Source organism: Nomia melanderi, chromosome 14, assembly GCF_051020985.1.
Source record: "Nomia melanderi isolate GNS246 chromosome 14, iyNomMela1, whole genome shotgun sequence".
In the NCBI taxonomy this organism is placed as follows: domain Eukaryota; kingdom Metazoa; phylum Arthropoda; class Insecta; order Hymenoptera; family Halictidae; genus Nomia; species Nomia melanderi.
In genome coordinates, this window is record NC_135012.1 from 2310482 (window position 1) to 2326904 (window position 16423).

The window sequence follows — 16423 nt, forward strand, 5'->3', positions numbered from 1 at the left end:
TAATGGTTGATGTTTGTAATGCTTCCTTGAACGTTACTCCCGTTTGGGAACTGTTCGAAGCAGCCTGAAGAGGAATTGAGTGTCGGTAGAATGCTATATCGAAGTAATTTCGAATCGAGACGCTCGTTCCTCGAACGAGGAAAAGTTGGAAGACGAAAAGGAATGATGTAAGCGACTTAGGAAAGTTCGGATCGCGCTTATGTAAAAGTTAATGACACGATCGCCGTGAAAAAGGGTTGCTTAGGAAACCGTTGCAACGGGAGTCACGTGCGAAATTCATTTCCACGGAATTACGTTGAAAACGAGTTGCCTGGTAAGCGGATTGAGAATCACTGCGTTTTGATTGGCGGCGTAATGGCCGGCGCACAATGCGCAATCCAGGAACTGAACGGTATCCCGACAATTAAAAAACCAGCCGCCGCACTGTTTTCGCAGGATTTCACGTTTTCATTTCTTATCGTTGGGAACGGCTCGTATCGCGCGCGGTTTCGTCGTCGTGGTTTTAATTAACCGGGACCATTCACGGAGGAAATCGAATCTCGCCGAGCCCGGTTTAACTGAATTCGCCCGCGAAAAACGGGGGAATTCGCGCCGGTTCGACCGGCGCGCGTTTGTTTGCTTCTTCTTTTCGAGCGAGAGTTTGCTTTCGAATTAAACAACGGCGCGGTTCGTTTGCCGAGGATTTTTGTCAAGTGAGAAAATCAAACGTAAAAGGTGTCGCGTTAATCGTTGCGCGTGCCTACCATTTTTGCTCGGTGTCCGTGTCGGCTTGACAAACATCCGCAGCCTATTAATTAGCAGCGCGTGACGCGCGTGCGGCGATCGCGGCGGTCTCGAGGAAAGGGAAACCTCGAAATATCGTTCCACTAACACAGTGAAACCGTTCACGGCCGATCTAATCAAATTTCGAATTTCACTCGCGTCGTTCACGCCGATTTAAGAGAAGAGACGCACGCTTAGAAAGCAGATGGCGTAAAGGAGACCGCGGTGGAAAGCGAGCGAAAATGCCGGGTAACGTTGCAAAGCGATCACGGTGAGTCGGTGGCTTTTGTGAGAAGAGAAAATTAAATAACGGATATTTATGCGTGCGTCGCGACCGATCCGGACCGTGTTCCTCTACTCGCGAATAGACGGGTTGCTCTCGATCGCCGAGTCACTCGATCCTAGACCCGTTTCCATCGTCCGATGAAAATGAATGCGGCGAGATTCGCACGTCGGATTCGTTGAAACGTTTATCGCGAATCTTCGTGGAGACTGATAATCTACCGGTTTGTTGAACCCAGGGTATAAACGAAAGAGCAAGCCAGAACGAAACGAAAACTCGTTCCATCCTAATGAAGTACTTATTATGGATTACTTCACGGAGAAAGTGAAATTCTACCTAATTCCAGAGTCGGTGAATTAGTCCGTAAAAATGTGAACCACCGTGAGGACAACCGCTGTCTCTTCGAACGAGAACTCTTGTTCACGATATCGTTGCATTCAATCTAATGTTCAATATTTCAAGCGTTAGCCGCGCGTTCCTTTTTTATCCGTCGCGGACACGACACGAGATTCGACGATAAACCATTAATTATGAAGGTAAAAGTATGGTATCGAATAGAAGAATTGCAGATGCCCCGTTAATCGGGAATGAAATCTACTCGACGAACGTTCCGTTTTAAGAAACCACTCTCAATGCCATCGAGGGAAAAAGATCTGCAGAACGAGAGCTGATCGAACGGCCCGATTAAAGGGGGGTTCTATCGCTCCATAATTTTTCCACAGTCAATTATCCCCGCAATTAGACATCGTGCCAAGATTTTCCGCTCCGAATCTCCCGAATAACATGACTAACTGCAGCTAAACTGTATACTTTCGGTGCGCGTTTTAATACGTAACGAGCCGGCGTCGTTACACGCGTGCCATGTTAGCGTGTCGCTCCGGTTTCCTCCGCGTTTTGTTTTTCGCCCCGTTTTCACCGCTCTCGCGTGCCCTTTAACACGAGAACTATCGAGCACTCAAGTCGACTTTTTAAATTTCCTTATACAAACTAGACGCGTGCGTCTATTAACCGTTTGCATGCTAAACAACTTTTGTGGATGTTTACCAAAAATGCGGAAGTGATTGGGTGTGTATACAAAAAAATTGATAAGAGTACTTATCTAATGAGATCACAAATGTTGTGTCATTATAAAAAAAATATCAAACAACATAAGAAGAGCGCTATAGCGCTCTTCAACACTCAAACGGTTAAGATCTTAATTGACTTATATTTCAGTTGATGTGTCACTGAATCAGCTTCTTTGACACTAAGATTTCCAAATATATCGAATTCACTTATTTCTAAATTCTCTTTGAATTATTAAAAAGATAACAGACGCTTCTCTGAGAAATTATTGAAGAAATTGATTTAGTAATATGCGAATTGAAGCATAAATCTTAAATAGCTGCACTCTTAGAGTTCCTATAGAAGGATTTGAAAAGTTTGATTGATAGTCCTAGTGTTACTAATTTGTCAAAGAAGTTTCTGTATCTTTTTAGTAATCATACAGGAAAAAATCAAGGATGGATTGTTTTGACTGATCGGGTAGTCCCAGTGTCAAGCTTGAATTCTATCAAACAAACAGAGTTTCACTCGACGAGATTCGAGTCGGAACCCGCGCCGAATTCAAAATGAAGCCCGTTTTACTTTAATTGCTCGACGTTCGCCGACCCGTCACGCTGCTCGCGTCCGAACATCGCCTAGAATTCGATCGATTTTCAGTAAGCGCGTGCATACACCTGGTTTTCCCTCAAATCGAGGTCGAGTCGATTCCAGCCGGCCCGTCGTGCGCGATTTTATCGCTGCGTTCCGGTGAACGAACGTTCCTAGAAAAATATGTAATTGTCTAATTGTTGAATTTCAAGCGTGCACCGATTACGGACACCGATGCTCATATATTCGGTCGATGGAAACGGCGTTGCTAGTTGCTTCGTGCTGTAACTGACACAGGGAATGCGCTGGAAGCATTATTCGCGCTATCGCAATCAATCGTCGATGAAAGCTGGCTTCTCATTTTTAAAACGATTCTACGCTAATACGAAAGGGGAACGTATTCAATCAGCAACTGAAATCGCAACTGAATACATTAGAATAAACTAGAGATCACCAAATATCCTACTATGCAAATTAATTTGATAATCCGAGAATAAGATATCCGAAAAATTCCATTAATCTAACATATAATCAACAATTATACACTACAAGCAGTATTAGAAATACATAGAAAATATTCTACTGTTCTCATTTCTTTGCATTTTATCTTATCTCTTAGCATGTAAAGGTAAGAAGTATTTAAACTATCTACCGCTAAACCTACCGAGCAGTTAAACTTTTCGAAATTCTTCTACAACTTGGTGAATATCGATTAATTGATTTGCAATTCAGAGTGCGCATCGCTGAATCAATTTCTACAATAATTTCTCAGAGAAATATCTTAATAATTGCCAAGAGAAGAAACCAAGAATCATTTTGTCTCGTTCAGTAGGTTCAGCGTTAACATCTGGCTCTCAGGCACGGCAATTCGCGGATTCCGAAAGAAAAGTGACCAGTAGCGCGAGAGACTTCAACGCGCGGCACAGTAGCAACCCAATTAAATGGCGGCCAGGCGGGCGGCGATTACAAACACCGTGCGTCACGCAGCCTATTATAAATATTAAACGAGCAAGGCCCTGGGAGTTTCACCGGGCAGCATTTAACGAATCCCAATCGGGCCCGGCATCGAGGTCATCGGCCGTATTAAGGCGTTCGCACTTTCGAATATTTCCCTCGCGCGTTTTAATCTGTCTCCTCTCCTCTTTCCTGTTTCTCGTCGCAGCACGAGACAACGGGCCGCGTCGTGAATATTGATCGATCGTAAAGTTCGATTAAGTGTCACGCAGCGACCCCTCCCCGCGCGCGCGCGAGTGCGCCAAGAAAGGAGATCTCGCGCGAGTGGAGGTGGATAATTTATCTCTTTTGTCTCTGTCGGGTCCGAGCGGTCGGCTTTCTCGTCGGCGAACGGAATTCCGGTGCGGGGTAAAAGAGAATATAGTCAGCGGCACGTCAACTTCCGGGCGACGGTGACGGCTTCCGGTTCACCGGGGAACCCTTTATGATCCGGTTCAGTCGATCTTTTCATATGAACTCTTGTTTACGATCGCTGGCTGGCCATTATTCCTCGGTCGCTCGACAATCGCAGCGAATCACCTTTGGACTTTGAAATATATTTGTCCGCAGGTGCTCTTGTATTGAACTCGACATTCCTTAATTGTGTTATATTGTTTTTTGTATGATCGATAAACAGAATTGTTCACATTGATCTTTATCGATTGATTTTTCTTGTATTTCAAATGAAACGTTAAAATAAAACGGAGTTATTAGAAAGGAAGTGAAGAGAGAATCCGGAGTACAAAGGATTCAAAGGAGAATAGAGATATAAATAAATTGTGTACGAAACAGAAGAATACGGTCGTTTGTTGCGTTACTTTGTTTTCTGTCAGAGTTTCAACCGTAAAAATGAACAGTTGGAAAAACAGTGAAAAGAATATGTTGTATACAATGGTGCCGTTAATGCGTCGATAAATATTCGCATTAGGAAACAACGGAGCGTAATTGGATAGCAATTTATCGGGATAGTTTAATGAACGAATTATACGATATCCACACGAGCGTATTACGGAGGGGGCCGCACAATCGCGCGCTTTTATTCGTTCGTAAATGATAGATCAGAAGTGAGTTAGGTTCATCGATTCCGGTCGTGTAACATTGCCACGGCTCGCTGCGCGGCCGCAATTTCGTGGATATTACGAAATACGGCTCTTATGGCCGAGACAGTTAGACCGGAGCAAATTTGCTCGCGAACGAACTTCAATCGGACGGATACGGGAACGTTTAATAAATCCCGGGTGTCCCGGCGTGATAAATCTGTCGCGTGAGATAGCATTTACCGTCTACCCAGAATCGATCGGAAAGGAATCATTTAACGGGCTACTGCCTTTTGTATTCAGCTCGTTTGTAGCTTCGAACGAAATAAATAGAACGATCTTTCTTTTGCATTTCGTTAGTTTCCCGATTTAAACAGCAATCTGTGTTGTTTATTCATTTCCTGCTTAAAGCGTACAGTTGAATATGTTATAAATTCTTAATTCTCCTTTTTTTTCAATTCTCTTAACTTCCAACGTTTAAAATTATCCCTCTTCAATTGAATGTAATATACTAATTTCTATACAATTTAAACGTACTCCCTTCGGAGCGTTCACAAATTAACCGGGAAATCGATTAATTCTCTAAACAGAAAACATTTAATTAAACCGTCAGCTCCAGAATTCCCCTGCGTGAAAGCTGTAAGTGTTATTGAACATCAATGTGTTCCACGTTTAACGCCTAACACTTTTCGATCAACTGTATCTAGCGCGACCTAACGTGATCCAGTGTTTGTGCACCTGAGCTTGAATCCACAGGAAACTATTAGCTTCTTATTGCCACTAATAAACAGCTGCTTTCTAAAGGCTATATAGCATCGTTCGATTAAGTGCAAAATGGTGTCAGGATTAAGGATTTCCAATGAAACCTCTACGATAAGCGAACTTATGAAACCTGAAAACATCGTGATACTAACAGACGTACGTGAAAAAAGGACTGAGGAAACTGACTCACCAGAATCGGTATGTGCTGAAAGACGTAGCAGACGAAGAGGATGCTGTAGATCGTCGATCTGCCGCTAGCTTCGTCCACCTGAACCCTCTTCTTTCTGAGGCAGGCTCTGCTGTTGGTGGATCCACTGGTGCACGATCCGCTCGAGGGATCCCATTGCTGAGGATGACACTCGAATGCTCCCGACGAATTCTTCGAGCTAGCCTCCGACAGGTCTGACACAGATTTCAGCAATTCCGCCTTCGGCGTTCGACAGGCACTTCTGACTAGAGCCACCAGCAGGCTGACGACTGTGCTCAGCATCAGCAAACATCGCAGAGAGTTCACGAAGACGCCATATTTGGCGGAGATTTCGTGGGCTAGGAAGACGCAGTGTTCCGGCTCGAAGTTGAGGACACCGGTCACGCCGACGCACGCGCTGATCACGCTGAGACTCACCAAGTGATACTTCAGGTGATTCTTCGTGATGTGAACGTCCCTTGTGCTGATCGCGGTGAAGATCGCAATCGAGGTCAGCGTCAACTCCTGCAGGATGTTCGAGGAGTTCAGCATCCAGACTAGGGTTGAACAGAACTCTGCGGATCGCGCGAAATTCGCTGATTAGTTTGCAGTTGACAAGTGGAAGATGATTAGAACACTGTTCTGGGTTCGTGATCCAATTATGGCTGGCGTATGAACTGGTTGAGGCTAATTTAGCGGAGTGTGTCAAGGTGAAGTGATTATAATAAAGTTCTAAGTGTCGGAGGATGCGGTATTTAAAACAGTAGGCTGGTATGCGTCTGTTCGCTATTTCTGGAATGAATGTAGGTCTTGAACTCTCGTTATCTCGAATACTAATCGGTTCGTATCGTCGATCTGAGATGGATACTATTTAGATAGTTGGCGAAGAGTGATCTTTTTAGCGTCTTGGGCAACAGAGGCGTTTATTAATAATAGGTCGCGATGAATGTTGATCCTAGCGGTTCAACGACGAAGCTGGATATAGATAAGTGTGATTCATAGGTTAGCTACCTCCGAAGTGATTACTTGGCCGAATCAGTGTCAGGATCGCGTACAGAAGGAGTCCAAGCTGGTGAGCGAGACTCTCGGAGAGAATGGCCACTGTGAACACATCGATCCTCCGTTTCGCGGATGATGGTTGGCTCTGATAGATCAACAGTGACCATGATAGCAGCAGGATGCAGATCGGTGAACCTACGCAGGTCGGCAGCCATTCTCCTACCTCGCTTCGCATCTCTGGAAACCGAAACCAACAACATGTCACGGAATAACGGCGAAAAATAGAAAACTGTAATTTTCATATTTCTTTAAAAAGTATTGTGCAATATATAAAATTAATATTAACCCTTTGCGGACGAATGTCGACATTTCGGCGAGATCGAATGTCCAAATTTGGAAAAGTCGCAAACAAATGATTCAATTACTCGAACAGCAAGAAATCAGTGTATAATTTCCTTTCTTTCTATTATTTAAGCAATCGATATATAATTTAACTTCATCTGCTGGAGGTTTCGTATATTTCGAAGAATCTTCGTCCGCAAAGGGTTGGAAAGAAAAAATTGTACAACAAATACACAGAGAGAATAAAATGTTCTAGTGTAAAAGACACGGAACAATAGTTTCCCCCAGTTTCCCAAGACGATTCGTAGAACCGTTGACTGAAGCCAGAATTAATCATCAGCAATTTACCCAATTAGGCGTACCTTCACGCTAATTTACTCTCCGAATTCGACAGAAATGGAACAAACTTTACGAGCACTAAAGTCGCGCGTTCTATTCATCGAGACGCCCTGGATCCGTGCCAGTTTCCCCGACAAAGATCACTGGTACAGAAACTGCGAAAGAAAAGTGACTAAGAAACCGTTCCCTGACCGCGCGTTCGAGAATTCATCGGACGGAAGTGGAATTCCGTCCAAGAAACAAAAACGGACCGCCGCTGATCCGTCGGCCAAAAACGAAATGTGTCCCCGTTCAGCGGATCGCGAGATCGACGAAAGAAACGGTTAAGAAACGTCGCTGTTAATTAAACAAATGCATTGAAGGCTGTTAGAGGCGCGCCGCCCGAGAAATTAGTGTCCGGGAAAAACAATCTCGCTCGCGTTCCCGGCGCGAGATCGCAAGCGAGAGTGCTGATACCTTAATCTCGATGAAAGCCCGGGCAATTAGCGTCGCGCGCGTCAAATTATTACATCCTTGTGCACGAGGAAGAGCGGTCGGAATTGTTGTTAATCAACGTGCTCAGTTGCAGCGGGACGATCGCCGCGGAAACGAGGAAGTCGCCGGTTTCGCCATGGAAATCGTGAACTCGCGAGGACGACGCGTTCGAAGGAGGATACCAGCCAGCTGGCACCGAACCCCGCCGCCATTTTTCTTCCTCGTTCTACGCATTCGAGCCCCGGTTTCTCTGCTCCTCCACGCAGGAGACTTTCTATTCCGCGTGCAGCCGCGGTCTAATTTATTATTGGGACCGAGTTTAACCGGCAAACCGAATTCCTGAAGAATATTTATCAACGCTGGATCTGGGAACGTTCAGCTTGACTCTTACCGTAGGTCTCCGGGATGGATGAAGGTTTTCTCTTAATTATTAGATCTACGATCTTACGGATCTTGAGAAAATATCCATTTACGAGTTTAAACATCAGCGGTGAATCTTCATTTCTCCCGGAGTCTTCGAAAGTCCGCGCAGTTCTAGAGAACGGGATCACTAGAGTGATCAATAACCGGCGGAGTTCAGCATCCCGAGATTATTAAAGTTATTAGAATAATGTTCTCGAAGATTACTGGTGTCCGCAGCTCGAGCGGATCTCCGGTAAATCTCGGAATGGAAGGAAGCTCAAGAGGATTCCTAAAATATTAAGACACCGCGGCGAGTGTCCAAGTGATCTCTACCGCCTGGGAAGCCGACTCGTCTTGTTAATCTGACGAGTAACCTCTGGAACTTTTCCGTTTCAAAGATCATCAAGCTGCGAAGCCGGTGATCTTTCATCACCGAAGGGAAAGTAGGATATTCGGGTTCCCCGGCAGAACGCGATATTCCCCTGGAACGAGGACGTCGCTAATACCACGCATTAAACCCGATAATTTCCGTATTATTTTGCCACGCTGACGTTCCAGCGGCGCGAGCGTTACAGAAGAAGGAGATATCTCTGGAACCGACAGACGGAGGAGGCAACCTCCTCCCGACTGTGCCGAAGTTTCTAAAAAAAGAGGCGAGGCGAGTAGCAGAGGAAAGGATCGAGCGGTTCGATTAGAGTAGCGCACGGCACGCGAATCTCTCGTGAAGTTTCTGAGCGACTGGTTCCCAAGTGGTCCTTATCGGAGTCGCATCGTTGATCGAAAAATTAAAAATTCCGTGTGTACTCCTCGAATCAGCGCGCTTCCGAGCGCCGGTCAAACGCTGTTTTCCCTGTTCCGACGCGCGGCGGCCGCGCGCACTTTCACGTGCTGGTCAGTTAACGAACCCGCGGCTAAATCCGCGCGTTTGTAATATGAATACGACTTTTTCTTTTCCCGTGGTCGCGGGAAAACGATCGCGGAACGGAGAGATACGGGCCCGACATCAGCGTGCGTGCGCGGTGAATTTCAAAATCGACTACGCCCCAGGAGAACCAGTGGCGGTAATCGGTTCGCGAACTGCTTGCGTAACTGATTGAATAAACACGATCACCGCTGGGAACAGCGGCGGAAAATCGCGGACTAAGCAAGATTATTCTGTCTGGAAAAATTGGAATAATTATTGAACAGGTAGTGGACTTGAAATTGCCTGAACACGCTCGGAATCGTTTTCACGTGTTCCACGGGGAGACCCGGCGATTGCAACTTGTTGATCGGCAGTGTGGGATACGGTGGGAATAATTGGAATGCTTGTGGATATAGATTCTTTGCACGCGAACTGCCATTTTCGTTTCGTTTCCAGCTGCATCAACGTTCTGTGATTAGCGAGTTTTATGAATTCTCGTTTATGCTCACGCTTAATCTTTTATCTTTTACTTGTTGAGCGTTGGAGAACCTTATTCGATCGTATTTTTGATCTTGTAGAATATACGAGTCTCAAATGAAGTAAATTGGAGTATTATTCTTCTAGCTTGTCACTAGATTTATAACATCTTCGCATCTAAAGTCTGTGAGCTAATTATAATCACTCGAAAGGACTGTTAAATAAGAGGAATATACTAGAGGATGATATTCGATCGTATTTTTGATTTTATAGAATACACGAATCTCGAAGAGAATTGGAGTATTATTTTCCTAGCTTGTCATTAGATTTGTAACATCTCCGCATCTGAAGTCTGTGAGATAATTACAATCATTCGAAGGGACTGTTAAATAAGAGGAATATCCGAGAGGATGATATTCTTAAAGAACGAAGTGGTTTCAGCCGGCGAACCGCCACTTATTTCAAAGAATATCGGATTCCCCGTCGTGGCAGCTATAAGCCTGCACCCTTTAAGTAGATTTTCCAAGTGGCTTTTCCACGACTCGAGCAGCTCCCTCGGTTCCATGGGCTTCAATTTACATGGCCGTCGGAGCGAAATTATTCCCGGACTGAAGGTGGATTCAAACCAGTTAGAAGCCGCAGAAACCAGGTTAATTTTCCCCTGCGACTGATAACAATGTCGTTCGAGGAAACCAGTCCTGAAGATCTTGTCTCTATTATGCTCGGCTCTTTCGCCCGATGTGAACACATCATTCTTCCTCCCGTTTGCGCCGGAAGTAGGTTACACGAAGAAAGTTTACGTTTCCGTGGTTTCATCGCCGCCGCGAATTCTTCTTAAAAACGAAGAAAAAACCAAGGGAATTCACTTTCGCAGGGATTTCGACAGAGACGCCTCTAAATCATCTCCCAGCTCCCCGTGAATTTTTGCACTTCCTGCTACCGTTCCACGAGCAAATCCATTATCCGCCTGAATATGTATGAATGGAAATTAAAAGAGATATTTATCACCGGTACTGAGTACCAAGAGGAAACTCCAACGAAATGTTTACCAACAATCTTTACTCTCGGAGTAGATTCGACGAACCGTTTACCGTCATCTCGGAAATCTACCGAGACGTTTCACATATTTATTCACAAGAATAAAGGAACATTGGAATATTCTTTTATTACCTCCACTTATTTACTAGACGCCATCGAATACCCCGGGAAACGAAAAAGGTTTCGAAACTTTTCAGAAACACACAAAAACCCAGAAAAATGTGGGGGCCTCTCGCGGGAGTGCTTTATAAACTAACGAATTTATAGGCACTTATACTCGTGCCCGAAGGAATCGGTGGCCTGCCATCTCGCACCAGGAATTCTTCTCCCGGAGCGTACTCCGTCGAAAGATCGTGACCCATCAAAGACACGATAATACCATCAAGCTCCGCTTCCTAATCTCGTCCCGTGGAGGCTAAACGCGGCGCAGCCGCACACGCGCTCCCAACCGGTATAGCCTATGGATTATGGGACGCGACGGTGAGAGGTGTGTCGTTCGATTAGGTTGGAATGCCGAGAGGTGTAGCATCGGCCAAGGTCAGAAAAAAATGCTGCTCGCCAGCGAAGCCGCGCGAGATCCGGAGGATAGACGGCCGACGTTGCTCGACGCATGGCCTTGTTTCGCAAAGGGGAAGCGCGAACCAGTTCAGAGAAAACAAAATTCCTAACAGGAAGACCCGCGGTCGTCCTTCGTCCTGCGGGGATTCGCGCGGGACTCCCCCGATCGGGAAGGACCCACGGTTCCCTGGGAAACGTTCAAGAACGAAAGTCGCGGCGCGACGAAGAGAGAACAATGTTTACGGAAGAGGGAAATCTATCTTTGATCGTAATACGAGGATTTCTAAATTGTTTCGAATCATAATGAAAAGACGCGTTGAATTCTATTTCTCCGAAGCTTTGTACTTTCTAGAATCCGCTAATTAAACAGCTAATCAGTCGATCTTGATGGTTAATGAGATCGACGGTTGAATCCCTTTAGCGCGAATGAATCGCCGGCGATTCACGTGATCCAGGATTAAACGGGAGGATTAAGAGATCTCACGTTAATCTGGTATCGCGCGAAAAATTGCGATTCGATTGAAGATTGGCGAGTCCCGCGTTGGCCGGAGGTTCCGGGGAACGTCGATTCCCGCAATTACGTCGCACCGGGACGAAATTATGTTTCATGATTGTGACCTTTGGCCAATTAGAGCCTCTCCGGCCGAGCAATCAGCCGGCCTACGTGAAAACGATATCTGGTGTCACGAGCACCGTGCCCCCGGTAAAACTGCACGCCTCTAACTCGGTCATGTGAAACTCTGTCGCCCACTCTATCACTCGATCTCCGTTCCTCCGGCGTTCTCCGTCTCTCTCTCTCTCTCTCTCTCTTTCTCCGATGGCTCCGAGCGTTCCCTGTCTCCTCCGAGCTCGGAAAGGATGCTGGCCTCCACCTTGAAACCGTTTCTCACGATTAATAAGCGATCCTCCAACGGGAACTTCATTTTAGCCACGCTGATCGAGACCCGTCTTCGAAGGAAGCCGCCTCTCCCGATGGAATGGCGGAACGTTCAGCGACTTCCGCGTCTGGATTTGGCGAGCACCGTGGAAACTAGCCCCCCGCGAGATTTCTCCGTCGGTTGGCTCCGAAAAAGAAGTAAAGAACGAGCCTCGACGAACGACCGATCTCGGGGAACTTTCATCTAGGAAGACCACCAATTAGAAACCTGTCGATTTGATGCATCGCTCGGTCCCGATCGGAAGATTCCTTCAACAGTGGAAAGTGCATTTAGCACTGATAAGGACTAACAGCTTGTAACGATTACTCATCGACACCTGGAAGACCTACTGGGGAATGTGGGAAAAGATACGATTACCTGGGAAAGAATGTATGGTATCCTTCCCATAATGTGCACCCTTTACTTCACCATTTCGAAGTTTCTAAAGCGACTCTCAATCTTAAACCATGAAATGCATTCCTGAATGCAGACAGCAGAGCTGTATTTCAATGATTCAGCCCATCATCCCACCTACAATCTCCTTATCGAAATCTCATACTCTCCAACTAGAATCGAACCTACTCAAACCTCCAACACAAGCAGATCCTAAATAATAACCTCCAACAGCCTGAATCCCGAAAGATCCTCTCCCGAAACCCTCGGAACTCGTCTCGTGTTGGGAAGTCCGAGCACGACGTCGACTCACGTCGGAGTTGAGTAACCGCGAGGACGAAAGGGCGAGACAGATGCGAACGACCGCGCGGAGGAGGTAACTCGAGCGAATTAGATCCTTCTAAATCGAGTGTTGGCACCGGTGCCAGCGCTGCGCCGCCGCGCCGCTCGGTCGGGGTGACTGCATCGTCCTGCCGGGAAGTGGGTTACGAATACTGGCGCTGGCGAGAAAGTAACCGGGAGCCCCGATTTATCGGCGTCCCACGGCGGGGAAGATTAGGCGCGGCCCGTCCGGTTTTTGCATCGCGGCGATCACATTATCGGTCGCGGCAGAAAATCCCAGGCCGATCGTCTCCGCATATTCAGGCCGGCCGATCCACGGTACGGCTTCGTCGCCGGCGACGCGACGCAACGTGATGTCGATGGTTGCACCTCGATCGACGCGTTGCACGCGTTCACCTCGGCTGCACGGAACGCGCGTGCCAAATTCCTACGACGACGCAACCGCGCCGCTGTCTGTGTTCCGCGTGGTTTCGAGGTCAGGGAAGAACGGCTATTTCGCGGACTAGGAATCTTCTCTCCTCGATCACTGTCCCCATATCGTGTTTCCTGCTGCCGTTCACGATGACCAGGAACGGAGCCGAGCTCGTCGGCTTCTTTTTCCTCGGCTTGGTTCTTGGATGCCTTCGGGCGGAATTTCGGGAAGTTGGCTGATTGTGAATGTTCTGTGATCAGCCTTTGAGCTTGGAATCTAGTTTCTTCGAGGCGTGTGAGCTGAGCTTCACTTTCGAAGTTGTAGTTTCTTTTATGTGTGTATCTTTGTATTGTAAATTGTTAGTTTTGTTTAGATTGTATTCTAGATTGGTATGGTTTTATGTTTAGTTCTCTTCTTTGTGATATAGAACAGTAGGCCATTGGTAGGTTTTAAATCGGTTTCTTGGGTTTGCTTCGATGTTTCATTCGGTGAATCGAGTTCTGCGATAGTTTCAGATGTTATTTCTGTATTTACGGTTCCCGGTGCTTGCTTCCGTATCCCTTTCCACGTGAAATTCGAGATTCTATTACCTCGGATTATTTTATGGGGCGTTATCGTAGAAGCAAGACGAAAATGTAATTATGTTTAATGAGTGTGGAGTTCAATCACTGCCTGCAAGTATTATTCCCCGATTATCGGGGGGAATCATTCCATTTCCGTTTTTCATTGGTCCCGACGGTTCATCTCCGCGCTGTGACGCGCGACGGAATGAAACGGCGCGAGGAAGAGGATGCCGTTGTTTAAATTTGATTTTTTTAAGCTCAACGTTCCATGCCGCGTGGGCATTTACCGTAAGCGAGACTCGTTTTATTTCTACTCGGCGGAATAGCCGCGGCGCGATTAGCCAGAAACGGAACAGCTGATCGTCCGACTCGTCACGGACGACGTAAAAAAAATATAATTCTCGTAACTAGATAGTAGTCTTTTTAGTGCACGATAAAACAACCGTTGCTGAGAGATTCCGTTTGTCGTCCGGTACAACACGCTTCCGAAGTAGATTTCTGTTTCTTAACGATTGTCCTTCGAGAATGTTTACTATCGTAATGTTTAGCGTGACCACTATTATAATTATATATATTAAAAATGAATATACATTACAAGCTTCGTAAAATCGTTTTCCACTGACCTCATTTTCAAACATCAAAGCGTGGACTGTTCGTACAGTCTTTCGATTCTTCTACGACTGAAAAACACCGTTCAAAGGTGGGCATCAAGGATGACGTACCATTAGAGCACGACCGCTAAGCAGAAAATATTAGTGTCACCCATAAATTAGGGGCACAGGAGTCAATGACCAATTAACACTTGAACGTAATCCTTGGACGCGATTGACGCACGAATCGGAAGTCAGGTGGATCGACTCACCGAAACGGACGGAATAAAAGAAATCCTCGCTCGGAGGCATCGAGTATCCTGCAAGCAGAGACGCGCGTTTCTTGCCGCTGAACCGAAGAATCCGTGTAAATAAGAAAGTTTGTAAACGCGAAAGACCGGGAGAACGTACGAAGGTGTAGAACCTTTCACAGAACCGTAGAAAGAGGACCATGAACGGCGGCGATTGAATGGAAAAGGTCAGGCGGGAGTAATCGGACCGCCGATACGTGGCGGATCGAGCCTCCGGAATCAGACGAAATTAGAATTCCCGCCGCGGAACGAGCACAATTTCGAAATTACAGTAGCCGGCCGTAGGGTCAGCGCATCCGATTGAGGACTGCATTTACATTGTTATGCTCATTGAGCGAATTAATGCACCGTTCATAAGCCGACGCAAGGACGCGAGGCGGAGGCGTCCTTGATATTCCACAAATCATTTCCTTCGTTAACGAGATACACAGTGGCTTCCGCGAGCGAACGAAAAAGTGTATGATAAAACGACAAGAAAGAAGAAAGGAAAGAATGAAAAGAAAGAAAAGAGAAGAGACAGAAAGGAAAGAGGCAAGATTGATCAGTTGCGTACTCACTGCAGAGTGTCAATGATTATGCGGACGGATGGTTGCCGCGGAATGCAACCGCATCGCTGTCTGGAGTCTGCGAGTGCGCGCGATCACGATCAATCGGATCCTGGCAGCCGGTGGGCGAGTGCGATTCCTATGTTTCTACTTCCGTCGTTCGCATCCTCGGCCTCCTCTCTTCCGGTCCAGGTAGCGCGCGACAATCCGATGGCACACGAAGGGATTCGATACGGATACGCGGCTGTCGCCGACGGTTCACATTTGGTTCACTCAAATCATTCGCGTTTTTTTTTTCGTTCACTCTTTCCCCGGTCAGCGGACGCACTAAAACAAAAATCCGCCGAGTCGCCGATGTACAGAAACAGAAAAAGGGGGTGGGAAAAGAAATGAAACGAAACACCGAATCTCGCTCGAACCTCGGTGTTCACGCAGGGACAACGGCGAGCAGCTCGATTCTGCCCCGAGAACAGACGCACAGTGGATTTTCGGTGGAAAAGAGAAACGAATCGGCGACGGTATCTTTTCGCGCGGACGTTTCACGTCGAATCGAAACTTTCACTGTTTAGGGAGCTCGTAGAATTTCACTGGGCCCCCGTTCTCCGGCGCAATATGGGTACCGAACCGTTTCCTCGATCGAATTCGGCGCACGAGGCGGACCCGCAGCGACCGCGACGGATCGTGGACACCCGCGTACGATCGACTGACGATCGAGACGACGAGGATTTAATTGAGCGTCGCGGCGAGGCGTGTTCAAACGGTGCCAGCTGTGACCGAGCGAGTAATATTGCCGCGAAGAAGCCCGGACCGGGACTGACTGGCCATAGGATTCATTTGGGTCAGCGGCACAACGTAGTATAGCGTTGCCAGGGCTCCGACTATACTGTCTGTTACACGGCGAAGTGAAGGTGCTACGGCCGCGTGGCCATAACGGAGCTATCTTCGCGGCGCGATTCGATTTTTCATGCGTTATCCCGATCTCAGCCGCGCGATTCCGATCCGTTTCTCGCGCTAATAACCGATCCTCGTGAAATTCGACCAACTTTCGATCGTACGGCTGGGTAAAGAAGAAAAGACCGGCGCGGTTCTTTCTGGCCGCGATGTTTTCTTTTCGCGTGCTCCACACTCGAGAGGATCGAATTCTGAAAGGCGTCCAATGAA

General features: G+C 46.9%; 1 protein-coding gene across 5 annotated transcripts in view; it reads right to left on the minus strand.

The window, feature by feature from the left end:
* Positions 1-16423, minus strand: part of LOC116426966 (uncharacterized) — a 29121-nt gene that overhangs the window by 9545 nt on the left and 3153 nt on the right. The window contains exons 1-4 of one of the 5 annotated variants that reach the window (XM_076373950.1): positions 15682-16083; positions 15275-15589; positions 6668-6892; positions 5660-6231 (exon numbers count right to left, since the gene is read on the minus strand). In XM_076373950.1, coding sequence (XP_076230065.1) covers positions 5660-6231; positions 6668-6890 — 795 coding nt within the window. In that variant the 5' untranslated portion in view covers positions 6891-6892; positions 15275-15589; positions 15682-16083. Of the gene's footprint in view, positions 1-5659; positions 6232-6667; positions 6893-7359; positions 7468-14439; positions 14555-14678; positions 14860-15274; positions 16084-16423 lie in introns of those variants that run through there. The other 4 variants (XM_076373951.1, XM_076373949.1, XM_031976726.2 and 1 more) reach the window with 4 other exon arrangements.